Source organism: Notamacropus eugenii, chromosome 4 (assembly GCF_028372415.1).
Source record: "Notamacropus eugenii isolate mMacEug1 chromosome 4, mMacEug1.pri_v2, whole genome shotgun sequence".
NCBI lineage: Eukaryota > Metazoa > Chordata > Mammalia > Diprotodontia > Macropodidae > Notamacropus > Notamacropus eugenii.
In genome coordinates, this window is record NC_092875.1 from 168,235,841 (window position 1) to 168,263,584 (window position 27,744).

At 37.6% G+C, this 27,744-nt stretch overlaps 1 protein-coding gene across 3 annotated transcripts in view; it reads right to left on the minus strand.

Annotated features, from left to right (window-relative positions):
• Positions 1-27,043, minus strand: part of CPNE3 (copine 3) — a 55,141-nt gene extending 28,098 nt beyond the window's left edge. The window contains exons 1-5 of one of the 3 annotated variants that reach the window (XM_072603630.1): positions 26,923-27,015; positions 24,583-24,760; positions 6,034-6,173; positions 5,547-5,726; positions 819-893 (exon numbers count right to left, since the gene is read on the minus strand). In XM_072603630.1, coding sequence (XP_072459731.1) covers positions 819-893; positions 5,547-5,726; positions 6,034-6,165 — 387 coding nt within the window. In that variant the 5' untranslated portion in view covers positions 6,166-6,173; positions 24,583-24,760; positions 26,923-27,015. Of the gene's footprint in view, positions 1-818; positions 894-5,546; positions 5,727-6,033; positions 6,174-24,582; positions 24,761-26,856; positions 26,882-26,922 lie in introns of those variants that run through there. The other 2 variants (XM_072603629.1, XM_072603631.1) reach the window with 2 other exon arrangements.
• Between the last annotated feature and the right edge of the window lie 701 nt (positions 27,044-27,744).

The following is a 27,744-nucleotide window of genomic DNA, read 5'->3' on the forward strand; positions in this document are numbered from 1 at the left end:
AAGAGGATACAGGAATGGCTACATCTCAAGATACCACCCAAAATATTTCACAGAGGTGTTCTTTTCAATTACATATATAGTCTGTTGGTTTAAGAAAGTATGCTCAAATTAAAGAGCCAAAATGTGCCCCTTAGCTTGTGTATCACTTCCCAATTAGCTGGTCATGTTACAGGGCTGAGGCTATGCAGGAAATGTTATTTCCACTGGCACTGGAGAGGTAGGAAAGAACATGTGGAGATAGTTGGCACAGGTCTCACATGGCAAACACACAAATTTCCAGCGCAGCTGAGCTCCTGTTTCTTAAGCATCCTGTAACTAAAAGAAGAAATTTCCAGAGCAGAGTTCTAAGAGATCAAGGAATCCCTACATGGCAAGAATAGCCTTTTTTTTTCTTTTTCCAAACATTTGAAGCCCAACTCTATTTGGCAAAAAAAATTTTTTCATTTGCTTAGAAGAAAATGATAAAATGTTACTGAAAAACAGCTGTCTTGTGGTTTGTTTGGTTGGTTATTATTCTTTTTTTCCCTAAAGACTTGTGATTTCATTTATCTAAGCTGCTCCTGGAAAGAAACTCCCTCTTATAAATACTGATTGGCACCTTCTCTACAACTTAAGAGTCTCAGAGTTGCTGAAAGCACTGAGAGATTAAGGGACTCATCCAAGGTCACCCAGCAAGTATGTGGCACTGGCAGAACTCGAATCTATATCTTCATGGTATTGAGGCCAACTCTCTAGTCACTACACCATGCTGCCTCTTATATATCTTGCCATAATGTTACCACTTTCTTCTAAATAATTTAACAAAAGCCTTGTCTTACCGTGATGCTCCCTTTCCCTGCAGGTTTTCCATTTTTGAGAATTAATGGTCGAGTTAACTTCTTACTAGAAACAATCTGTTAGAATCAAAAAAACAAACAAAAAAAACTATAATGAAAATCAATTTTACTTCATTGAAGAAGCTTTGAAATTGAAATTTTTAGTCATGAGAAATGAAAACATTAAATGTTCTCCATGTGGATTTGGAAATTATAAAAAAACACTTAAAACATAGCTATTCATACAGCATTTATTAGAAATTTTCAAAGTGGCTACCCAAATAGACACCATCTCCTAACCCACCCTAATTCATATTCTTACAGATGAAGATTTTATAACTTCTGACTTTTAATGGAAAAAGAGGGCAAGACTCTCATCTCAGATTCAAATCACACCCAAGTCCCCTCCAGGTCAAAAGATTTGATAATGGCATCTAAGGCAACTTCAGCTTTTCAACTTTTAAACAACTTCAACATTCAATCCCCAGGAAATACTTTTTTGACAAAATAATGTACAGCATATTTCTTTGGATTATCATCTTGTCTAGATCTATACCCACAAGTCTAATCCTTAGCAGAATTATGTTTCTAAGCTACATAGAAATATATTATTCTCAAAAAGCTAAGGCTCACTTTAACTACTAGTTGTGATAGTATCTGACCTAGTTCAAATAAGATGTATACTACAGAGTTATAGGAATCAAACAGTATATTCCCCCATGGTAGAAGACACTAATACCGACAAATGTGTACCAAAAATAATCCACCCCTGAGGAATAAAAAGATTCATACGGGCAATTTTTTTTGTTTTTTGCTGACTAAAAATAAATACTGCATAAAATAATCTCTAGCCCTCTAAAATATTATTCTATAAAATATCTTATTACAAACTACATATCTTATATATTATACAGAAAAGTTCTAACAGGATTTAAATATATAAGTAAATGAGTATGATTTTGAATAAGATTTATCTTAATGAACTTCAGCAAAAGTAATCTAATGCTATTCTTATGTCAGCAAAGAGAAGCAGTGAATTATAAGTACTACTACATCAATTGATATAGAAATGTTTAAAATTAAGTTTTTTAAAAGGGTGGGTTCAAAACTCAATTCAAGAGTGATGTGCTAAGAGCAGTTGAGGAATTAATACTTCAAAAGATCTTTTCAACATTCTTACCAGCGCTTACTCTATGGTAACAAAGCATGGAATACAACTGCCTACAATGAACTAAAAATGAGTATCACAGGGAGGGAGATGAAGAGGTGCATGGGGGGTGTGAGCATGCTACAATGTATAATCAAAGAGGAACTCTGAGAAAGAACAGGAGTAAAAAGATGTCATTAAGGAATTGTATGATAAGAAAAGATGATGGGCTTCTAATGTTGCATGAATGAGGAAGGCCAAATAGACAATCTATGTTCCACAGATATTCTTATACTATCAAGAGAAAATGATGAAAGTCTCCAATACATTGAAAGGACTCTATGTCCAACTTATGAGAAGACAAGCCTACAAGTCACCCATATAACTAGGGAATTACCAAATCAATGTGATTAGAGGTCCATTTGAGTTCCTTTAAAAAAAAATAAAAGAAAAGAAGACCAGGTGATAAAGTGGAAAGAACGCTGGATTTGAAGGTTGGGGACTTGAGTTCAAAGCCTGGCGCTGCCACTTAACATCTGTGTGAATTTGTGCAAGGCACTTAAATTCCCCTGAGCCTTATTTTCTTTATCTATAGAATGAGTCAGTCGGAATAAGTAACCTTAAAGGTCTGTTCTAAATCTATGATGGCATGATCAGTGATTTCCTCATGCAGATGGTCCCTCCAGTGATGCAGATTGTATCTCTTCCTTATCTAGGGTAGTAATTCCTGAATTATACCTTGAAAATTCTGTCACCTGGGAGTTCCCATCTATTGAGGAACATAAACGAATTATGGCATATGAATGCAAATTGAACATTACTGTGTCATTATAAATGACAAAACGGAGAGTTCAAAGAAAACTGGGAAGATGTGTACAAACAGTAACAAATGAAGCGAGCAGAATCAGGACTCATACAAAAATAACATTATAAAGAAAAATGATTTTTAAAGCCTTGAGAATTCTGATCAATGCAATAATAAATCATGATCCCTGAGGACCAAAAAAGAAACACACTACCCACATCCTGCCAGAAAAGATGGATTCACAATGCAGAAGGAGACAGATATTTTTGAACAATGCAGTAATTTGCTTTGCTCATCTAGGCATATTTGTCATGAAGGTTTTATTTTCTTTTTTGTTTTCCAATTGGGCAGATGGGACAAAGAGAAAATAAATTTTTGCTCATAGATAAACTGAACTTTAAAAACTATCATTTGGTGGTATTTGGTGACAGAGCAAGGCTTTTTGACCTTGTTAAAATTAACGAGGCTATCTTAGATAACATAGTTGTCCATCAGGCCTTTCCAGCTTGGTAGCCTGTGCCTGAACTTGTGCATAAGCTTCAAGGAACATGCGTCATAATGAGGTGTACTAAGACTTCATAGGAGAACATTTTGACAAAATTGTGTAGACTTAAACTTAAGGATTCAGAATTAGATTACAGCAGAGTGAAAAGGAATGTTATAGGTCATCTATTACAACCTATAACTAAAGAGAAATTCCCTTTACCCAACTGGATTCCAAATCTTTCACAAACTAGCTCTTTGATCTTGGATAAGTGACCTTCTTGAACTTCATTTCCTCAGTTACAAAAAGGGGATAATATAACTTTACCTATCTGCCTTCTGCAGTTGCTTTGAGAACAGTGATGTGAAAGTACATTTGAGCTACATAAAACAGCAGCTGTTACCTCAAATTCATTTCCCTCCATAGTGGCATCTCAGTCAAGGTCAGAATAGAGCTAGCATCTTGTATTTCTAAGCATGCATAGTTAGCAGTGGAGTTCAATATTAAGAAAAATGTCCTAACAGTTAGAATTATGTAGAAGCAGAATGTGTCAGGATGGTTTCTGAGTTTCCTAGCACTAGAGGGCTTCAAGACCGGATATTTGTCTAAGATACTATAGGGAGGAATAAAGACGGATTCAAGTATGAACATGTTACATCAGTTCCAACCTCAAGAACTTTGTGAGAATCATGTCACTGTATCATTACAGGATCAAACAGAACAGATCAGACTTGGATATTTCAGAACTGGATTCTTTTTTAATATTTCTCAGTTAAAGTTGGAAATACTTTATATGATTCCAAACTTCATAAAACTTACAGTCTAACTGAGAAAAAGCTCATCATTCCAAAGGCTCGGCTATGAAGAAAAACTTGGGGTTTTAGAGATTTAATGTTTTAAGCCTAATTCTCACAGTAGTAAACTCTTTCTTAGAAGTATACATTAAATTACGTTAATAATAATCATAACTATCATTTCTATAACAATTTAAGGTTTGCAAGTTACTTTACATATGTTTTCTCATTCGATCCCCACAGTGAGTATTATATTATTTACAGATGAGAAAACTGAGCCTGAAAGATTTAGAGCAGGCATGGGGAACCTGTAGCCTTGAGGTCACAAATGGCCCTCTAGATCCTCAAGAGAGGATCTAGACTGAATCAAAGGGCCACACTTGAGGATCTAGAGAGCCACATGTGCCCTCAAGGCCACAGGTTCCTCATCCAGATTTAGTGATTTGCTGAGAGTGACAAAGCTAGTAAGTGACTGAGGGAGGATTCACATTCAGGTTTTCAGCTCTCCACATCCAGAGCTTTGTTCGCTATGCCATCTAGTTGCCTTGGATGTCAAAGATATAGGCCAGAACATTTATAGAAGCCCTTTTATGGCAATCAAGAATTGGAAGCAAAATAGATTCCCATCAATTGTAGAATGGCTAAAAAAAATGGTACACAAAGATAGCTAAATATTATTGCACTACTCATATCATGGATACCCTATACAACAAATGTAAAGAATTCAGAGAAGCAAAGACTTAGAGGAACAAGTGCAGGGTGAAACAAATAAAACCAGGAAAACTACATATGTGTGTGTGTGTAAATCTGTGTGCATAGGCATTCATGTACATATGTATATACATGTGTATATACACATCTACAACAAAATTTTAAATGGAAAGAGCAAAATTAATCCTTCATGCTGATTAATTTAATGACCAAGGCTAAACCTGGAGAAGAGCTGCAAAATTGCACCTCCTTTTCTTTAAAGAGGTAGAAGACAGTGGATGTGGAATATTATATGTACAGTTTAGAACAGGCTCATGAATTGGTTGGTTTTGTTAAATTATTCTTTTCCTCTATTTTTTAATCTTTATCAATAGGGAATGAAGAAGGGAACACAGCTGGAAACAAAAGTGATAAAAGAACAGAATGATATTAAAAGTGAGGCAGTGACGTTGTGCAGTGGATGGAGCACCAGGCCTGGAGTCAGGGGGTCCTGAGTTCAAATCGAGCCTCAGACACTTATTAGCTATGTGACCCTGGACAATTCACTGAACCCCAGTGGGCTCAGTTTCCTCATTTGTAAAATGATCTGGAGAAGGAAATGACAAACCACTCCAGTATCTTTGTCAAGAAAATCCCAAAAGGGGTCACGAAGAGTCAGACATTAACTAAACAACGATGCTAAAAGTAAAAAAAAAAAAATTTAATGAATTTCTTTGTGAATTTTTAAATGCATATGAAAGTTGCCACAAAAGCAATAAGACTGTTAAAGAGCACAATAAGTCATACTTACTTGTCCCAAAGTACCTTCAAATTCTCCCAAAAAATCATCATCACTCAAATCAATGGTTTTGTTATCAATGTCATAAATTCCAAACTTTAGCCTCTGAACCACTTCGAAATAGTAATCAATTAAAAATTTTTTGGTAAATGAGGGATTCAAACAATTTTTAATCCTTTCTGTACGTTCAACCTGTGGAGAATATAAGATAATGGTATAGTCACCAGATCACAGAAACATATTTTGGAGCTCAAAGTTTCAATTTTCATTTTTATTGAACAAACCTGATTAATATTCCTAATGGCTAATGGGAATTCTGTATATAGAAAATATACTTAGTGAATGACTTAAAGAACAGACTAAATGTGTTTGCTTTAATTACAAAAAAAAAATAGGATTCATTTTAGATTGGTGGGTCATTACTGTTAAAAACCTCTTTCCATTATCAAAAGTACAATCAGACCACCCTTCCCTCCAAAAGGATTTTTTAACGTTTTACCTCATACCACTGCTGCCCATTGGTATTCAATAACAATACACACAGAGGGTCTGACTTTGAGCCTACGTCTTTATCCAAAAGATTTTCACAAGAAACACTCAGCTCCACCTTCGTCACACATTGTGCCGCCATCTGTTAAACTAGAGGATAAGGAAAAAACAAACAATGAAATAAAACATTGAGAAAAATTTTAATTCTAAAAGGAAATAGTTGAATTATCATTACAATCTATTGCTCTTCAACAAATCATAAGAGTAGGATAGTCTCATGAAGTTGCCAGACCACTTCAGGGATCATAAATGCCGTCTGGGAGTTCAATGACATATTAACCCATTCCAATCATATTATTTCACTGAGCCTTTCTAAGATGAAATTTCCTCATATTATTGTAAAGCAAATCTTTTAGTATATCACAGGAGAGATGTTAATCTAATTATCTTACCATAAATTGATTAATTTAGAAACTTGGAAAAGTTAAAATATGATCTTAATTACTCACTTGAAAAATGACTATAAATTTACCACAAAAAAATAATTTCCATTACTCATGTTACTTTTAATCTGCCTCCACTTTAGATGGGACTTATATGTCAATTAAAATTACTAATCTGGCCAGCACAAACACAAATTCCTATTAACAGAACCATTTTTTAATAGCAAATAAATCATACTCTGTATTTTTTTGTCTTTAAATTCTTTAAAGTTATCATTCTGAACTTAATTAAAACCAATGTGAAGTATACTAGAAGTCAAAAATGTCTAAAGGACATTAAAAATAACTGGATTGTTTTACTAATTCTAACACTCAAGGACACATTTATGTATATTAACCTGTTGTGAGAATTATTCTTTAATGATCAAAGAAAATTATGAAACCGTTTTTCACTCCCTGCTTGCCCCAACAAGGGACATTACCGCTCCTACTATATGAAAGTTTGCTGAGGAAAGGAGCTATTTCTTTTGTATTTTTATATCTGTAACAACTAGCACTAGTGCTTTGCACATAGTAGGCACTGAATAAATGCATGTTAAAGTGAAATGAATGTTCATGAAAAAAATGGAATCCTAAAACTGAAGAGGTCTTAATTTAGTCCAATGTACAGATGATGTATGAATCCCCTCTACTACAGTTTGACAAATGGGTACTCTACCTCCACTTGGAGAGCTCCAGTGACTTATCACCACCCACAATCAACCTATTCCATTTTGGAGAAGTTCCAATTGTCCAAAAAAAATGTTCAGTAGTACTGAGCTGAAATGTTCCAACTATCATTCTTGCCTGTTAAGCATAGATCTGCCCACCTAGAGCTATGCCTAATCTCTTTTCCTAATGATAATTCTTCCAATATTCTCTTTCTCAAACTAAATGTTCTCAGTATTTTCCAACCTTTTTTTCTGTGGCATAGTTTCTAGCCACCGCATGGTTCTGCTCACTTTCCTCTGAGCATGTTTGAACTTATAAATGTGGTGCCCCAAAGTGGACTAAATATTCACAGAATTTCAAAGTTAAAAGGGCACTCAGAGACCAGCTAGTCCAACGCTTTCCTGAATAGGAATTCCTACTACAGCTCACTTGCCAAGCAGGCATCCAGCTATGGCTAGAAAACCTCCAGCAAGTGAAATATGTCCTGATGTGATCTGAACAAAGCTGAATATAAAGGGCCTATTGCCTCTTAATTTTGGAAATGATGCTTCCATTAATGCAGCCTAAAATCATATTAGAATTTTGACTGCCACATCATACATATTGACTTGCATTCAGCTAGAAACTTAGAGAATCATTAAAACTTCTAGGATGTTTTCCCAAATGTTAATCTAGCAACTTCTCTCTCACATGGTACTTGTACAGTTCATATTTTTTAGCCTAACTGTAGGATTTTCATTTTATATCTAATAGTTACCACTCTAACCTTTAAAGATTAAAGAAAAACTCTCCAAGTTCAATGAAACATTAAGTATTTACTGAGCAATTTTCATTGTACAAGGTGTCTGGGGGAGTTGTTTTTGTGTTGTTTAAGTCATGTCTGACTCTCTGTGACCGCATTTTGAGGTTTTCTTGGCAAAGATTCTAGAGTGGTTTACTTCTCCAGATCATTTTACAGATGAGGGAACTGAGGCAAACAGTGTTAAGTGACTTGCCCAGGGTCACACAGCTAGTAGGTATCTGAAGCCGAAGCTGAATTTGAACTTATGAAGGTGTATCTTCCTTATTTCAAGTTTAGTAGACTATGGATTATGCCACTTGGCTGTCCCTAGGGGAGCTATAAAACAAGGTTAAGACATGGTCTGCCCCATGTACAACTTAGTTCAGAAGGCAAAGATGAATGCAAGTGATAAAAAAAGCAACTGAAGGCTAAACTCTAAATTATTCACTACAAATGCAGTAAGTCCAAAGAAAAAAGGTCTAATCAGAGGGTACTGATGAGATGTGAGTACCAAATCTAGCAAGATAATGAGATTTCCCAATGATGAGTTTCCTGGAGAAGAAAGGCACAATAGAAAAGTCCAAAGATAAGTCTAAAAGCAATAGAGCTGGTAGAAAATAAAAAATAAGCAGAAACAGGAGTTGGTGTCTCTGAGGTGTTGTTACCAAAATAATCATCACCCTACAATCAACTTCATCATGAACTTGCTCTAACTTATTTGGGGTAGACCTCAGAAGGCATACATGAAATTCCTTACCAGGCCAACTCCAAGTCTTTATTGCTTGCTCAGAGCTACCAGACTTTGGACTCCATAAGCATCTCCTCTAATACCTGAGAGTCATCTCCATGGGATATCAGAGCAAGACATCCATATAGTACCACTCTCTTTCCAAAAGAATTAATTGTATCAGAAGGGTTTTCTTTTTCCCCTAACATGATTACAATTGATGATTACAATTCAACCTCAACCCAAACTATTGTTCTCCAATGGATTATTCTCTATCTCTTTGCTTATGTCACTTTCTTTATGTGGAATATTCTCCTGCCTATTACAATCAAACCAAGAACAAGCTCATACAAGCAGATATACCTAATTACTTGGAAAATTAGTGATGGTCCTGATAATGAATCACTACCGGTAACCTAATTTCTTCTGTTAACATCCTTATTTTGTTTTTGTCCAAATATCTTCAACTCCAGCCACTCTCCTGCATCTAAATGTCAGTTGTGAAAAAATTATGCAAGCCCTAAAGCCTAGTATCCACTTAATCACAATTTTTATTTTTCAGTTTGTGTAATTAAGAAATATACAATTTTTACAGTAGCTTCAATTATTATGACCAAGAACCAGAAGGAAAATACTTGATTTTCAGGAAGGACATTGATAAGCTGAACAATATTCAGGGGAGGACAATAACATTAAAGAAACTAGAGATTCTTATCCTAAGAACAGAAGACTTGGTGAGGATAAAAGAACTGTCTCTGAGTACTTGGAGGGCTCTCCCAATGAAAATGGATTAGATTTCTTCTACTTGGCTTCAGAAGGCAGAATTAGGAAAAATGGGCAGAAGTTGCAAAGAGGAAAATATAGTCTGGATGTCCAGGAAAACTTCCTAACAGTTAGACCTATACAAAAGTGGAATAGGCTGCTACTGGAGGCAACATGCTTGCCCTCATTGGAGCTCACAGGCTAAAGAGGAGATGCTTCTCAATTAGAGCTAACTGGCATTACACATTGGATTCGATAGCAACTGAATAAGTCTCCCTGCAGTTTATCTATCTTGTTTGTCTGTTATCCCTTTGAACATGTTGTCTCTTTGAGCTTCTTGAGGGCAGGACTAGTTTTGTCTTTCTTTGTATCCCCAGAGCTTAGTACATTGCTTGGTACATAGCTAAAGGATGCTTGCTGACTTGTTATTGAACACCTCTACCCTGAGGCTGCCTTCTCTGGAGAGCACAGGCTGGGCAGAATGTACCTAGCTTTTCCAGCTCAAGAGTGGGAAGATCATTGGCCTGGGAGTTGGGGGGCACCTTTTCCATCTGTGAAATTTAGTTTGCACTATTTGCAATACCGTTTGCCTCACAGGCAGCTGCAAAGAAAGCACATTGCAAAGGGCAAATTAGATCAAATGGCAGCTAGGTGAAGCACTGGTAAGAGCACAAGACTCGGAATCAGGGAGACCTGAGTTCAAATCTAGTCTCAGATGCTTACTAGCTGTTTGACCATAAGCAAGTCGCCTAACCTCACTCAGTCTCAGTTTCTTCATCTGTAAAACAGGATAATTATAGTACTTACCTACTAGACCATACATGCACAATATTTTGTAAATATTAGTGCTATATAACTTGCTACTTGTTGTTACTGCTGATGACAATGATAATTATCAATATGAATTCATAAGTAGTAAGGGGAATGGTATCAGCAGCAATGGTGATCACTACCAGTTCTTCCTGCAATCGCCTGTGATGGATGTACAAAGGTCATTCCTATGGAAGTTGCTCAGGTCACTGAAGCTTCAGAAGAGGCAGTTGTGAACAGATGAAGAGTACAGTTAGGGCAGACATTTCTACATTCCTGAGTAATGGTTTAATATATTTACCATGCACTGTGCCAAATTCACTCTTTCTCCAGATATGATCATAATTTTTAATGAACCCTGAGGGCTATAATGCCACTTTAAAAAAATTTAGGAGGATGGGGGTGGAGGATAATTACATGCTACTGAACAATGACTCCAAGAATGTTGCTCTTTGGTGGACTAAATTAATAGAGGAAGAGACTTGTGCTGAAAGCAAGCAATAGATTTCTTCCCCTAAAAAAAAAAACAAAAACAAAAACAAAAACAAAACGTCCTTCCTTCTCTAACTCACATTTATTCCACCAACTGGGAATTCATATGAGTTAACAAACTTTTTTCTTTTTTACTAAGACTATATCCTCAGGAAGAGTTAATTTTATGAGTAATTCTCACCTTACTATCAATTGCTTTAATCAGATAATCAAAAAGCAGAGAGCTCAGCTCCAGGGAACTTGGAATTTAGATTAATCTTGCATTAGGTTAGCAGTGTCTGAATTGGGGTGTCAGGACTAGTTTAGAAGGCTGTACAACTCTGTCTACCCCAGATATACCCAGTCTGCCTCCTCCAATTCAGTACAGCATCTCCTCATTTGGTTTCCCACTCTTAGCCCTCCAGGGAAAAGAGAAGAGGAATAAAAGCAGAGATGGAAAAAAGATGGTGAAGAGGATGAGATGTATCCTTAACTGCCAAAAAAAAAAAAAGATGAAAATTCTAAACTCCTGTTCTCATAGTGACCTTTTCTCAATTCTCTTCCCTTTTCATCTTTATTTTTTATTGTCACCATCATCTTCATGAACATGGGGATGATGATAACAATAACTGCCATTTATATAGTACACTGAGGCTGGTAAAGGGCTTGCATGTTATCTGATTTGGTCCTCAACAACCCTGAGAGGTAGATGTTATTATTTTCTCTTTTTTACAGATGAGGAAGCTCAAGTGACTTGCTCAAGTCACATACTATTATTGCTCAGGATTTGAACTCAGGCCTTTCTAACTCCAAGTCTAGCACTTTGGCCACTGAAGTCCTTGAGGAGTCTTTTGTTCTTAGGAAAATGGCATGAACCTGGAACATTTCCTTCTCATAGTCACTTTCCTGACACTATTCTCTACATCTACAGTATGACAACCTGCCAACTTAGAGAACCACAAATTAACATTATCTATGTTTTATTGTATTTTCATTTATTTTGGCAAACATTTCCCAATTACATTTTAATCTAGTTCAGACTGCATTCTGGAACTCCCAGCTAAGAATGCAACATCTCTAATTGGCAATAGATAATCACTTCTCCGAGATTCTACCTCACAAAGTCATAATACTTACCACACTATATGGAAATATTTCTATACCACATACATTCATAATTTGAAAGTTATTCTACAGAATATTGAAATTATACAATGGGTAAATTAAGACATGCAAATAAATGACCATTCTGTTATAATTTGCTGGCAGGAACTACATGAGTCTATGGTTTTATGATCATTTAGAACACATATTATCCTGATATATAGAGTACCCAAGATGACTTTGAAAGAATCAAAGCCCCAAAATGTTCCTTTCCAGGAAACTGGATAGAACCAGATACAGCGCAAGTATCCCTGGCAAAAAATAAGTATCCATATTTACATAGAGTTTTAAGGTTTATAAAGTGCTTTCCTCACAAAAACCCTGGGATGTAGGTTTCACAAATGGTATTATCAGCTGAGGAAACTTGTACTTAGAGATCTTAAGTGACTTACCTAGGAACACATTAATTTAGCAAGTGACGGAGTCAGGGTTTGAACATAAATCTAACTTCATAGATTAAGAGCTGGAAGGGGCCTCAGAGGACATGTAGTCCAAAACTTTCATATTACACTTGAGTTAACTGACACCTACAAAGGATAAGTCACTTCCTCAAAGTCACATGACACAAGTCATGTGTCAAAGGCAGGATTTGAACCCAGGTCCTCTGACTTCATAATCAGTACTGTACCTCACTGCTGCTTTTTTCAAACCCAACGCTCTTTCTTCCAAGTCTGAGTCAAGCAGGCTCCTCCACACAGACTGGCTTATTCTACATGAGAGGGACACTTAGAACTCTCAACCAGGGTAGAGAGATCAAGCAGGTGGACTAGAGGGTAGTCTTTTACAGTTTGTACTAGTTATTTATTTGGGAAGCAAGATTTGGGGTAGCAATATTGTGGAGGCAGAATCAACAGTATTTGGCAACTAGGTTGCACTTAGGAATTTAGAGAAAGAGAAAAAGAAAAGATAATTACAAGATTTCAAGCCTAGATTACTGAGAAGATAATGGCATTAACAATAAAACAAAGGAAGTTGGGAGAAGAGACAGACTTACAGAGGTCAAAATCTGTTTTGCATATGTTTAAGTTAAGGTGCTAGGAAGACATTCAGGTAGAAATGACCAACCAAGAGTTAGAGATGAGGAACAAGAGCTCAAAAGATGGGGAAGGAAGGAAGGAAGGAAGGAAGGAAGGAAGGAAGGAAGGAAGGAAGGAAGGAAGGAAGGAAGGAAGGAAGGAAGGGAGGGAGGGAGGGAGGGAGGGAGGGAAGGAGGGAGGGAGGGAGGGAGGGAGGAAGGAAGGAAGGAAGGAAGGAAGGAAGGAAGGAAGGAAGGAAGGAAGGAAGGAAGGAAGGAAGGAAGGAAGGAAGGAAAGTTGCAATGCCCAATGAACTGGCCAATTGGGTCCCCAGTGGGGCAGCTATCACTACTTACAGGTTGCTGCTTGTCCTTCATTCTCAAAGAAGACCATGACATCAGGAAGCTGATGCCATGACTTGCAAGTGAATTGGATTCAAGTGAGGGAGGGCTGTACAAAGGAGAGAGTGAGGGTGCTGTACAGATAAGATGATAGCTTGAGGGCAAAGCAAAGGTTCAGGAAGAATGGAGGCTATGTGGAGAATGAACGATGATAGACAAGACAGTCAACCTTCCTGGTATGCAAATGTTCTGTAAAATGAAGCATACCACCATATACCATTGCTGGAATGTAATGATCTATTCAGTGGTATGCAGGGAGAAAGTCTAAACAGAAAACATAATCACTAACATTTCAAAAGAGTTATATATCTAAGTAAGGAAATGAGAAAAAAAAAATTATACCCCCAAAACAAATATAAGTGAACTTTGCAGATTAATTTGAATGAGAAAATAAAATGAGAAAGCATCACCAGATTTGTCCACTGTGTTGTATGAGAAAAAGTAAAGTTAGCATTATATATTCTCTCATTTTTAAGTGATAAAGTTCATTAAGAAACATTTCTCTTTAAATTTCCACTCCTGAAAATCCAAATCTCAGCAATTACACCAAGCTAATTTAAATTTTACATGAAGCAGCATAAGGCTCTAGAAACATTTAAGTAACTGGTAGCAAATGCCCCTTTCCCATCTTTTTAGGGAAAGTAAATGAGATAATGAAATTTTCCTCATATTAGGTAACAAGATATTGCTGGAGAACAAGGACAGAACTCAGTTCATGTTTCGTCTAATTCTTTTTAATGAACCAAGTTCTCTGATTCTTTTTCTTTTGGGGCCATTTATTTATCGAAGGACAGGAAATCTAAGAACTTCATTTTCAAATTAATGCCCTGAATCAGGAAGAGGAGTAACTAACAAGGAAATAGCTGTTTGTAGTTACAGCAGCAGCCAACAATAGCACAGAGTAGTTACCTAATAGACATTTGAACAAAGGATAACTGGGGATATAATATAGAGAGGATATTTATTCTTAGTCAGGTAAAGAGCAAGGTCCCTTTCAGCTCTGAGATTCTGTGAACTGAATTAGTAAGAAAAGGTAAAGATATAGTGGAAAAACCACCGGTTTTATAGTGAGAGGATATGGATTCAAATCTTGCCTCTGCCATTTGCTACTGGGATTTTTCAAGACTTCAATTTCCTTATAAAATGAGGGAAGTTGGGCCAGATGACATCTACGTACCTTCTAGTTTTAAATTTACAATCTTAAGGGGAGTGGGAAGAACTCCCACTTTAATCTCATTTGGTGCTTTATGAATCCTGATACTTCCTTGCCTATTTCATTAGAAATCCTTTAAGCCCATTCTTTTAAAAATTCCATATATGCTCATAACTAAGATCTTCTAAGAGACTGCCCTCAAGTACTGAGTCCAATATTGAATAATATCACTTTTGTGACCAATAGACCAGACACCCTACTGGAAAAAAAAAAGACCTTGGTAGGCACATTTTGGGAAATCTAGACATGAATTTATATACCTTGATTACAGTTAGGTGGCATAGTGGATAAAGAATTGGATTTGGATTAGCGAAGACCTGAATTCAAATCCTGCCTCAAAAATTACTTACTGAGAGATTTTATACAAATCACTTCACTTTTCTGGTCCTCCCTTTCTTCATGTGTAAAATGGAAATCATCACCTACCTCACTGTTATTGTGAGGATGAAATGAAATAACATACATAAAGAAGATAACTTCTACAGGTGTTGTCTTCATTCTATAAATGAATGAATGAAACTAAAACTTCAGAGAAGTTAAGTAATTTGCCCTTTATTGCATAATTAAGTATTGAAGGTAGACTCTAAACCCTTACTCCAAGTCTAGTATGCAATCCATTACACAGATTATGAATCTCTGTCTGCTGACTTTTAGTTGTCAGACTGGGGAGGTAAGCTTTTCTTATGTTTGGCCCATTCCCTGAACTCATTTCCAAAAACTGACAGCAGGGATTGAGCTAAGAAAGGACAAAGAAAATCAGTATCTTTGATCAAATCCAAAACAGTTCATTAACCTGCACCTAATATGGGAATGAGCCTTTCGGAACTTAGCTAGTCTGTTCCTAAATATATAGTCCATCTGTACATCTAGAAATACATACATATATATGTGTGCTTACATATACATTATATATAATATACATATACGTATAGTGACCAGGGTCACCATAGTAAGTAGGCCTTTAATGCAAAGGAGGTAATATAGACTAATGAACAGATCCTGAACTAAGAGGGAGGCATTACAGCAGAATATAAAAAGCATAAATAACAAGCAGTTCCATCATTCTAAATCACGTCCTACCACTGCTGGCCTTTACTATCCTCAGGCACATTGCTCTAACTCTGTTAATGACACCATTTGTCATTTACCATTGATTAAAGAGCTAATATTAGAGTACTCAAAGCATCCTAGAAGGATGGCACTATACAGCTACTGCAATATTAGTTGTTGTTCAGTCACTGAGTTTTTAACTCTTCATGACCCCATGGACTATCCCTTCTATCCTCCATTATCTCCCAAAGTCTGTCCAAGCTCACATTCATCGCTTCCATGATACTGTGTATCCAAGTCATCCTCTGCCACTCCCTTTTCCTTTTGTTTTCAATCTTTCCCAACATCAAGGTCTTTTCCAATGAGTCCTGTCTTCTCATTATGCGGCCAAAGTAAGCTTAGGGTTCAGTATTTGACCTTCCAGCAAACAGCCTGAGTTAATTTAAGTATTGACTGATATGATCTCTTTGCTGTCCAAGAGACTCTCAAAAATTTTCTCCAGCACCACAATTTGAAAGCAGTGATTCTGAGGCACTCAGTTTCCCTTATAGTCCAAATCTGACAGCCTTGTACACTGCTACTGGAAAAACCATGCTTTTTTCTTCTCAGCAATGCCATGATCTAAGACAATTCCAAAAGACTCATGATGGAAAATACTATCCATCCAAAGGACTATGAAGTCTGAATGCAGATTGAAGCACACTATTTTCACCTTTTTGGGTTGTTTTTTCTTTCTCTTGGTTTTTCCTTTTGTTCTGATTCTTCTTTCACAACACAACTAATGTGGAAATTAAAAAAAAAAACCATAACTTTGACTATACCGACTTTTGTTAGCAACGAGATCTCTTGCCTTTTAGTATGCTGTCCAGATTTGATTTCCTTCCAAGGAGCAAGCATCTTTTAATTTTGTGGCTGCAGCCACCATCTGCAGTGACCTTTGAGCCCAAGGATATAAAACTGCTTTCATTTCTTTTCCCTCTATTTGCTAGAAAGTGATGGGACCAATTGCCAAGATCTTAGGTTTTTCAGTGTTAAATTTGAAGCCATTTTACACTCTTCTCTTTCACCTTCATCAAAAAGCTTCTTAATTCTTCACTTTTTGCTATCAGAGTGGTATCTAATGCACATCTGAGATTGTGGATATTTCTCCCAGTAACCTTAATTCAGTTTTTGGTTAGTCTAACCCAGCATTTTGTAGGATGGACTTTGTAGATAAGTTAAATAAAGTGACTTGAACTCAGTCAAAAGGTCACACCCAAGGACCTCAGTTCCCCACCCCTGGTACAGAGCTTCTCTACTTTTGGCTCCAAAGTACATAATCTGATTTCTATACTGACCATCTGGTGATATCCATGTGTAGAGTCATCCTCTGGGTTGTTTAAAAAAAAGTGACTGATAGGACCAACAAGCTATTTTGACAAAATTCTTTATCAGCCTCTGCCTTGCTTCATTGTTTACTTCAAGGCCAAACTTGCCTGTTATTCCAATTGTCTCTTAATTTCCTACTTCTGCATTCCAATCCTCTATGATGAATTTGACATCCTTTTTTTATTGATGGGGGTGGGGAAAGTAATTATTTCTAAATGTAGCTCTTCATAGAACTGATCAATTTTTGCCTCTTTGGCTTTAGAGCAAGGATTTATATAATGATGTTGAATAGTTTGCCTTGGATTTGAACTGATCATTCTGTCTGCAAATATCATTCATTATTGCTTTTCTCACTCTTTTATTGACTATGAGGGTTACTCCTACGGGATTCTTGCCGACAGTAATATATTTAGTGATCATCTGAATTAAATTCACCCATTCCCATCCATTTAAGTTCACTAATGCTCAAGATGTTGATGCATAATCTTTTCATTTCCTGTCTGACCACATCCAGCTTATCTTGGTTCATAGACCTTACATCACAGGTTCCCACTGATCTCTGCAGCAGAGTACTTTTCTTTCATCACTAGACACATCCACAACTGAGTTTCCTTTCAGCTTTGGCCTAGTTGCTTCATTCTTCCTGGAGCTACTTGTTCTTCCCCAGTAGTATGTTAGATATCTTCCACCTTCTGGTGTCATTTATTTTATCATTCTAATACTGTCCATTGAGCTTTTTTTTAGCAAAGAAACTGGAGTAGTTTGTCAGGTCCATCTCCAGTGGATCACCTTTTGCCAGAACTCTCTACTATGACTTGTCCATCTGGGATAACCCTGCACAGCATAGCTTATGGTTTCATCGAGCCTCTATTGGAGTGGTTTGCCATTTCCTTCTCCAGTGCATTTTATAGACAAATGCATATACATTTAAGCAAACAGGGTCAAGTGACTTGCCCAGGGTCACACATCTAGAAAGAGTCTAAGATCACATTTGAACTCAAGTTCTCCTGATTCCAGGACCAGCACTCTATCCACTGCAGCATCTAACAGCTTTATCATGACACCTCGCTGTTTCACAAAGACATTGTGGCAAGCTAGATCAGAGAGCTTTCCTCTCCGTTCTGCTTTAAGTGCTTCTACATTTCAAGGTTATTTAATGATCGGTAACACAGAAATCAAGTTGTTAAAATGAATACAATTGGCCAAAACGGTAAATGTGGAACTTTCAGAGACATTTTCACGTTTGGATTTTAGCAAAACAACAGAAACACGAGTGACTTGAAATCTATCTTTAAAAAAAAAAGGCTCACTAACTGGAGACTCTAGAGAATGTGCATGTGTGTAGGTTGTAATCTATAGAACAAAGAATCCGGTTACATTGTAATTTTGGAGTTGAGGGTGAGAAAGGATTGAGTATAGTATGTAATTCCTCTGAACCTGTCCTGGCACGCTAAGGAGAACAGGCTCTAACAAGGAATTGTCCTCCCAGCCAGTTATACTGGGAGCTGAAAGTAAAGTCAACCTATGAACTTTCTGACAAGCACAAATCTTTAAAACTATATGGTTGAATTATATTGGGAGTTGTTTTTATTAATAGCTATTTAAGCAATTTGAGAAGAAAAAAAGACAATGTATTTGTAAATATTTTAATGTGGTAAACTCTAGCTATATACTATTTTTCTAACGCTTAGTAATATTCAATGTTTATATTTTTTAAGGTAGCTGTCTAAATATTAACCCTGTAATTTAGATTATACTCACTAATTTGCCTTGGATTGAATATTAACTCTTCCCTGCTACCTCTCTCTTATCCTCATCTAGCACAGACCTAGCCCTCCCCAATCCCTAATACTTTTCTGTCCTCCTGTTCCACTAAGTGCTATGGAATTAGCACTCTTTTCATAATAAATCATCCTGGATCTATTCTTCCTTTCAATATCCTTCCATCTTCTGGTGTTTACTGAAGCCTGTCATTTTCCTAAAAGATACTATATCCTTTGCCAACATCTCCAACACTGACTGCTACTCTCATGCCAACCCTGTTCCTCTTTCTGCCTTCTGCTCTCACTCTCCTTTTCTCTCTCTTTCTCTGTTCCTCCTTCTCCTTCTTCTCCTTCTACTTCTTCTTTCTCTCTCTCTCTCTGTCTCTCTCTCTGTCTCTGTCTCTCTCTCACACACACACACACACCCACACACACCCACACCCACACACACACCCACACACACACACACACACACACACACATCCAGGAAGAGCTGATATGTTCCTTGCTCCCCACTGACACTTCCTGACCTACAAACTAAAACCCATAATCAGTAACAGTAATGAGTAATAATAATAACAGTATATAACAGTTGCATCGTGTCTCTTATGTGCCAAACTATACCAAATGCATTACAAATATTTCACAACAACCCCGTGTTACTCTGTCATTTCAGTCATGAAGGATTCTTTGTGGCCCCACTTGGAATTTTCTTGGCAAAGATACTGGAGTGGTTTGCCTTTTCTTTCTCCAGTTAATTTTACAGATGAGGTAATTGAGCAAATAAGGTTAAATGACTTGCCCAGGGTCACACAGCTAATAAGAATCTGAGGCCAGATTTAAACTCAGGTCTTCCTGATTCCATGCCCAGTGCTCTTATACACTGCACCACCTAGCTTCCCTACAACATTGTGAGATAGGTGCTAGTATTACCCCCATTTTACAGATGAGGAAGCAGAAGTAAACAGAAGTTAAGTAATTTGACCAGGTTCACACTGCTAGTTTCTATTTTTCTTCATTATAAGGGAGGATTCCACTATTTTCCTTCAGACAGGATTGTGATGTAAGGAAAAAGATCTTAAATCTTTTTTTTTTTTTTAGCTGATACACATAAAAAAATAACTAGAGAAAGCAATTTCAGTTGAAGGATAAAGTTAAAAACAAGACTACAATGTATTGAGAAACGGAAGAGAAAGTAGTTTCAATGAGTATTTTTTTCTAGGAGTCTGACTGTGAAAGGGAAAAGAGATAGAAGACAAAGTCTGAAGGAATAATAGGAATAATGGATAAGATTAAGGACAGAGAAAACCTGGGCACATTTGTGGCCCTCACAGATGGAAGGAGAAGAAAAGATAAGAAGATAATGAAGTTATGAATGCTGGGCAAAAAGAGATGTCCAAAGGGGCATGCTCCTGAAGCAGATCAAAGGCCCACGCAGAAGGATTGACTTTGAAGAGAAGGGTTACCTCTTCAGAGCATGGAACAAAGAGGGCAGAAGTATTTATTTATGATAAAGGGCAGGATTTGGACTTCCCAACTCATTCCACTTTCCATCTGCAGCTCCAAAGCAGATTCAACTCCATGTTATGTGCCTCCTCTCTTTCCAGCTTCCTTCTATGCGTTGCAAGCACCCTCAGGCTGTGAGCTCCCTGAGGGCAGGGAGCTTATTTATATCCCCAGCGCTTAGCATAGTACCTGGCCCATAGTAGGCACTTAATAAATATTTGTTGAATGTTTGACAGGCACTTAATAAAAGTTTGTTAAATTTAATGTTTGTCAAATTGGCTCTTCTTATATCTGGGCAGTTGCAGTATTTAATTTAGTTGGACTGCAACTGAACTGTAACCTTATGATCCCAAACTTTGGAAGTAAGACTTTTCATGGATGCTTTAGGATTATAACTTTAGAGCTGAAAGGGATTTGAATTCATGAAAATGAGTCTTCCTGACTCCAGGCCCAGCACTCTATGTACCAGTGGCACCTAGCTGCTTTTCTTTAAATTATCTGCACTTTAAATCACATCTGATCTATGGAGAGGCAGAGTGGAGTAGCAGATAGAGAAATGGACTCTAGAGACAGGAAGCTCTGGGTTCTAATCCCACTTGTGACGCACACTGACTCTGCATTGCTGAATGAGGGTTCTAAGCAGCTATCTAACACAAAGTTAAGGGAAGGTGCTCACTTGCATCAGTAGAGGGAGCTTCCTCACATGGGAATTTCCAAAACCAACAAGATCATAGGTCTTATTCCTACAGTGATTATACTGAGAACAAGGAGTACCCAAACATAAGGATTATACCCTAAAAGAATCTTTCCATGTGGAAACTTTGCATTTTTACAATTTTCTGCCCACACATGATCTTCAATTTTAGCTGTAATTTCCTCTAGCACTTCATTAAAACAGCTTGGAAGCACCACAGCTTCATGGGATATTTAGGGTCATTTTGTCAACACCATTTAGGACAATAGTCTGGCATAATGAAAGGCTCTTTAATTTTGTTTGAATCAATAAATTTTCTTAGCTACCTGACCTAGATCTAAAGGTGGAGATTCAGTACCCTCTCTACAAGTTAAAAGAAATAAACACCGAAAATGAGGAGTAGATAGAGGTGTTAATATAGGTGTAAAGATGTGTCCTCATCATGTGATACCTTGGCCTGGAGAAGATGGACCAAGCTCCTGGCATCATCTAAAAAGAGTGAGCTTCTTTTTGTGGTGGCCAAGAATTAGAAATTGAAGGGACGGCCATCACTTGAGAAATGGTATATGAATGCAGTGGAATACCACTATTGCTAAAGAAATGATGAGCAGGCAGACTTCAGAAAAATCTAGAAAGATTTATATGAACTAATGGTAGGTGAAATGAGCAAAACCAGGGGAACATCGTATGCAGTAATAGCCACATTGTGCAATGACTAACTTTGATAGACTTGGTACTTCTCAGCAATGCAAGGACCTAAGACAACTCCAAAAGACTCATGATGGAAAATGCTAGCCATATCCAGAAAAAGAACTATGGAGGCTGAATGCAGATTGAAGCATACTATTCGCGCTCTGTCGCTGTCTCTCTCTCTCTCTCTTTGGTTTCTTATTTCTCATGGTTCCTCCCACTGATTCTAATTCTTCTTTACAACACCACTAATGTGAAACGTTGTTTAATATGAATGAATATGTACAGCCTACATCAGATTGCACACCATCTTGGGGAAGGGGTAGAAGAGGGAGGGGGAGAAAATTTAGAATTCAAAATCTTATGGAATTGAATGCTGAAAACTAAAAATAAATAAACTAATAAAAAAAAAAAAAGGTTGAGCTCGTCAGCTGTGGAGGCAGTCCAGACAGGAGCCAGCAGTCAAGGAAAAGCAGATCCTGGGATGGAACAGCTCTTCACCTTTCAGGATATAGGGAGAGAGAGTGAGAGGGGAAGAGATCTCCTTCTCTGCTCTCACTCCCGGCCCCCAGTGATGGCATTTGGCAGCACTGCTATTTCTCCTATTTAGAGAGGTACATTTAAGATTATCCAAATGGGAGAGAAACATACATATCTCAGGCATATATACATATATGTGTATGTAAATATGTATAGATATGTGTGTTTATAGTATATGTGCATATATGTATATATACATGCACATATATGTATGTGTGTATAAAAGCAAGCACCCTGACATACACAGGAGGGCCTGCTGTACAGGTTCTTAGATCTGCTTTTCTAAAAAGAAAGGCAACTTTTGAGGGGGTCAACAATCACTTTAATCAAGCACATGTATCATTCACTTAGTTCTGGGGAAAAAGTCAGCATGCTGAACTTCAGAGAAATCAAAATCAACAGACAGAGCTTCCAATTGTCTGACAGTAAGCAATACACACATCATAGATCAACAGACAGATCCACCTGTCTGACCATACACAGTTATCAGAGAGAGAAGCACCAACATTTGGGTTTTCAAAGTCAAGGGGCTCCTTAGGGGCTGCCCAGAGTCTCATCTGACCAAAGAAACACTTCCAATGAGTAAGCCCCAAAGTAAAACCTGACCTCAGAGTATATATACACTTTTCAGAGCAAGAGGGCATCACATCCCTTGAGAATTAGTGCCTCATTAGAAAATTAACAAAAGGTGTGGGCCTTCCTACAAATCTCCCCTAATCAAACTCCCCTTACTGAGTAGGCCCATTAATGGGTGGAGAATTCCATCAGTTAAGAAACTATGATATCAGAAGGATGCATTGCCAGGGCAACATGTGCTCCTGTCATTTGTACCTCACCAGAAACTCCAAGCCTGTTCCTTATCTTCCCACTGATGCTTTATTATGTATCTGTGGGAGACTGAAAGCCAGGTTTATGAGAGGAGCATTTTATAGTGCTTTCTATGGCATCTTAGTAAATGCTTTTGTTTTGAGCTGACTGTGGCTGCTGGATTGCCATTTAAAATAAGTTCATTAGTAGAGGCTTGTGAGCTATGGTGATAGAAGCACATACAGTGTAAGTATGAGCTGACGTAGTAGTCCCAAAGGGAGTGCTACAAACAAAATTGAGAAAATATTTCTAATACCAACTTCATAGAGTTGGTGTGAGGATTAAATAAAAAAGGTATGCAAAGTGATTTATTACTATAAAGTGCCATATAAATGTAAGCAATTGGTATTAATATGAAAAAGTATGGAAATGATAATTTTATTCTGATTTATACTTCTTCCTAAACATTCTTGTTACTAAACAACAAAATAAGGCAGTTTATAAATGTTTATGGTCAACTATTTCTTATGTTGTTATTGCTGTAGATTTTTAAAAAATAAGTGGTACACCAAACAAAAGTAATGAAACTAAAGTAGTAAACAAGTTGTTAGGATGACTATTATGCAAAGACAATTATTTACCTGTTGCAATTTGATTTTCATTTGCTAGAAAGGATATTGCTTCCCTCTCCCCCTTTGGGCAATAGGACATTGCAAAATACACATAGGACCATGACTTTAAGTATTTTTCTCAATTTTTTAATTGCAGAAGTTGAATTAAAACTGGCATTCACCTTTAATCAGCAGTGACAGAATTAAACAAAACTGTGACCATCTCAGATCTGTCTTTTTCTAAATGCTACATATTTGTGGAATTTGAATTGCTACAGTAAGATAACATCAAACAAAAAAAATTCCAGTGCTTTTATAATTTTCTTCCAATTTTTAGGGAAGTGTAATAACCTATTACAAAATGTCATTTAATACCAACACAATATTTCCAAGCTCTGTAAATAGAATTGACTCAGTGAACATAACCTGGATAAATAAAATCTATAAAATATTGCATTTTAGTTAACAGTCTAAACTTCCCTCCCAATAGTTACCAAAGTCTATGAAATTTAAAAAATAAATGTTAAAAAAAAAAATCTATCAAACAGCAAAATTGATTAATTTGGATATCAACTAGATAACCTTTTTTAGTAACAAAAGAAAGGACAAGCTTAAAGGGCAGAGAACTAGGTTAAAGGGGAGAAATAAATGAGTAAAGATGAAATATGAGAACAAAATTAAATGGGATGCCAAAGTTTGAATTTCCCAAAGTGGTTAATGATCTTATCCAACACATATGTAATTATCATCAGACCGTTATTGACCTTCATTTCAGTCACTTATCTGAAAATAAGTTCTTTTCTTCAATAGTGATGGCTCTTTATATAAATAAGAAAATGAAATATCATTTAATCAGTTTCCCAACTAAGACTAAGAAGTAGAGTAGAAAAATAAAATTCTGGACTTGAAGTCAGGACATCTGAGTTCAATTCTTGTCTCAATTACTTATTTGTGCCTCAGAAAATCACTTAACCTCCCACATCCTGTTTCATCATCCACAAAATTAGAATAATAATAACTGTACCACCTACCTGAGGGGTTCTTATAAGTACTAGCTGGATGTTGTTTAGGGCAGTTGGGTAGCACAGTTGAGTGCCAGGTCTGTAGTTCAGGAAGACTCCTCTTCTTTAGTTGAAATCTTGCCTCAAGACACTTACTAGTTGTGTAAGCAAGCCACTTACTTAACCCTGTTTGCCTCAGTTTCCTCATCTGTAAAATGAAGGAAATGGCAAACCACTCCAGTATCTTTGCCAAGAAAACCCTAAATGGGGTCACATAGAGTCATACATGACTGAAAGGACTGAACAACAATAACAACAGATATTGGTTGTTATTGGTCTTTTTTTTTAAGACTAACCTCACAGAGAAGCAATGTCATGTAATAGTTGGAAGGATTCCACAAGGAGAGTTCCTTAAGTTGATGAACTCAAAGGTCCAAAGCAAAACCTTATATGAATGTTTCTAGTATAATGGTCAAATAGATCATTTTTAAATGGTGGTGAGTGAGGGTGGGGGCAGTAAGGCAATACTAAGTGAGAAGAAACGAGAAGTGGAAATGGTACTTCCCAACATCTACCACAAATGAGAACAGATAGAAATTGAGGAAAAGTAGTTCACAGGCACAGGTTTCCCAAAGACTATAATGACAGATTGCTAAGAAATTAAAGATAAATTTGGTTTAAATGTTTTACAGTTTCCATCAATTTATGTGGAAGATGGGCAACATTTATTTTATATAAAATTTCTCATTTTATCAGTTCAGGAGGTTAGAAAAGTTTTCTATGTTATTCTCAGTCCAAAGACAGGTTTCAAGGAAAAGATTATGATTTTCCCTTTCTCAGTTCCTTCACTGACTTTCTGTATCCATTTCTACTTTAAAAATCAGATAATCTGCTTCTAGTGCCACTGAAAACTGCTAAAACAGTGTCAATGTCATTTCACATCATATGCAGCTTTCTTTTTTTTTCTGTCTTCTGTCAATTATAGAGGAATATTTATATGCTTCGTTCCTCTCCTCCTCCTACCTATGCTTTTGGTCTGCCTGCCACAACTGGCATATTGCTTAGGTCTGCAGTCGTTTCTGACGGTTAATGAGACTGCTGATCTCAGGTGTAAAATAAAAAAAACGGAACTGATATCTAATCTAATGTTACTATAGTAGGTGTGAAAAGAATTACAATCTGCTCTTAATTATCTCTAGTAAGGGATATGTGAAAACTCCCATTAAAATAATAATATTAATAAGGCTTGCACATATTTACAAAGCGCTTTGCAAGTATTATCTTTTTATTCCCACAACAATTGTGGGAGGTATATACTATTATATTACTCTCATTTTATGAAAGGGAAATCTAGGTCAGATAGAGCTTTTAAGTGACTTGTCCAGGATCACACAGCTATTAAGTATCTGAGGCTGGATCTGAACTCTGGATTTCCTAAATTCATGTCTAATATTCAATTAATTCCATAATTTTGATCTCATTCTCAAGAATGCCTACAACTGCAAAACTGACCCAACTCTATTTCCTCTGCAGCCCTGCCTGTTTCTGGTGAGCAAAGACAGGACCAAAAGACCTGAATGAAACTTTGGGTCATGTCAGAGAAATGGATAAGCCAACTCAAAGCAGGTGAAAAATTTCTGTGGCAGTAAAAGAAGTCGAGGTACAAATCCTGAACTCTGTAAACACTCTGAAATCAACTTCATTTTTAAAAAGGGCAGTTGTTCACTTACATTAATTGAATATATTAAAATCCGGATAATGCCAAAATATTCACATGGCTTTTATGATCGCTCAAGTTTTTCTAAGTAATTCACCTTCACCAAGGCCAGGTATAATCAGCCATCCCATCTCCTTTGATGCCTATTAGCATCAGAAGCAACTTCGTCTCTCCGCCTTCCCCCTCCCCGACCTGAGAGGCGGGAGCGGAGGAAGTACAGCGATCAACAGCAGATTTCTTCCCAGGTGAGGTGCCCTAAGGACTTCAAAGGCTTTTGCAGCCCCAGTAGCCCGCTCCAGCTCCACCTGGCAAATTGCAAAGTAGCCGCAAAAGGGGAGCCAATCTAAGGTCAAGTTTGACGCTGCCACCCACACGGGCATTACCGAACTGCGCCCAAACCCTCCAGAAGCACCCAATCCTGGAAGGTACTGAGGAGTCATCAGGACTGGGAGAAAAGGCCTTAGGAGAGGTACCATCCCTGACGAGGGAGGCTAGCACTGCGGGCCTTTCCCTTCCCGGAAAGGGAGCTTGAGAGCTGAGGGAGCCCTGGAGTCCTGGTTTCTTTCGTGTCGCCCTCATTCACTTACTTTCTTCCTCCTCTCCCTCCTGAAGGAAGACTATGGGGCTCCCTTGTGCCACCACACCGCACTCACCTCCCGAAGTCTGGGACCTGCCACGGGTGGAAGAGGCAGAAGTCAGCAGAACAAGCCTTCCAGTAGTAGCCTCGGCCCAGGCCCAGGGTTTACAGGAACCAAAAGCCAAACCAGCAGAGGCGGAGCTGTGACCGCGCTCCGCCCTCGTTTGGTCTCTGAACCTCTCCCCCCCACCCCACCCCCAAATCTCCGCCCCATCTCCTATCAACCCGTAAAGCGCTGCTCCTCCAGTCTCAAGACCAGAGGTGTGATAGCTATCGCCGCTGGAATGTCTATCTAGAATCTCCTCACATGCGGGTGCTGGACTCGTGGGCCCCTGCACTGTGGTCTACGAAGCCATCGCAGCTATCACGGGTCAGGATTGGATCCTCTGTACACCCCAGCTTCCTCGCCGTTAGTAGATTCCAGCCTGCCACTTTTCTTTGAATTCCGAAGTGACCTGGAGTACGGAGAACGCAGATCTACCAATGCATTTCTGCACGAGTCCAGCTGACTACATGCACTTTTATAATGTACCTTTAATTTTGGTCTTGGTGCATGTTATGCTAGATCACAGACAGCAGTAACTAAATGGCAAATGTCAAGACTACCAGGGGACGGAGTACCACAGTTTTAGAGTTGTCTGCCTCAGCAATGTTAGAAGAGCAAAGAGGTCATTAGGATGACGAAGGGATTTTTGTGATTTTAGACTGCACCTCACAATGTGCTATTGGATTAATTTCAATTCAACACGCATGTATTTAGTGCCTACTAAATGCCTGCTGTGAGGTGTGGTCTTGTTCCTTTTTACATGTATCTGTTAATTTCCCCCAAACTACTGTG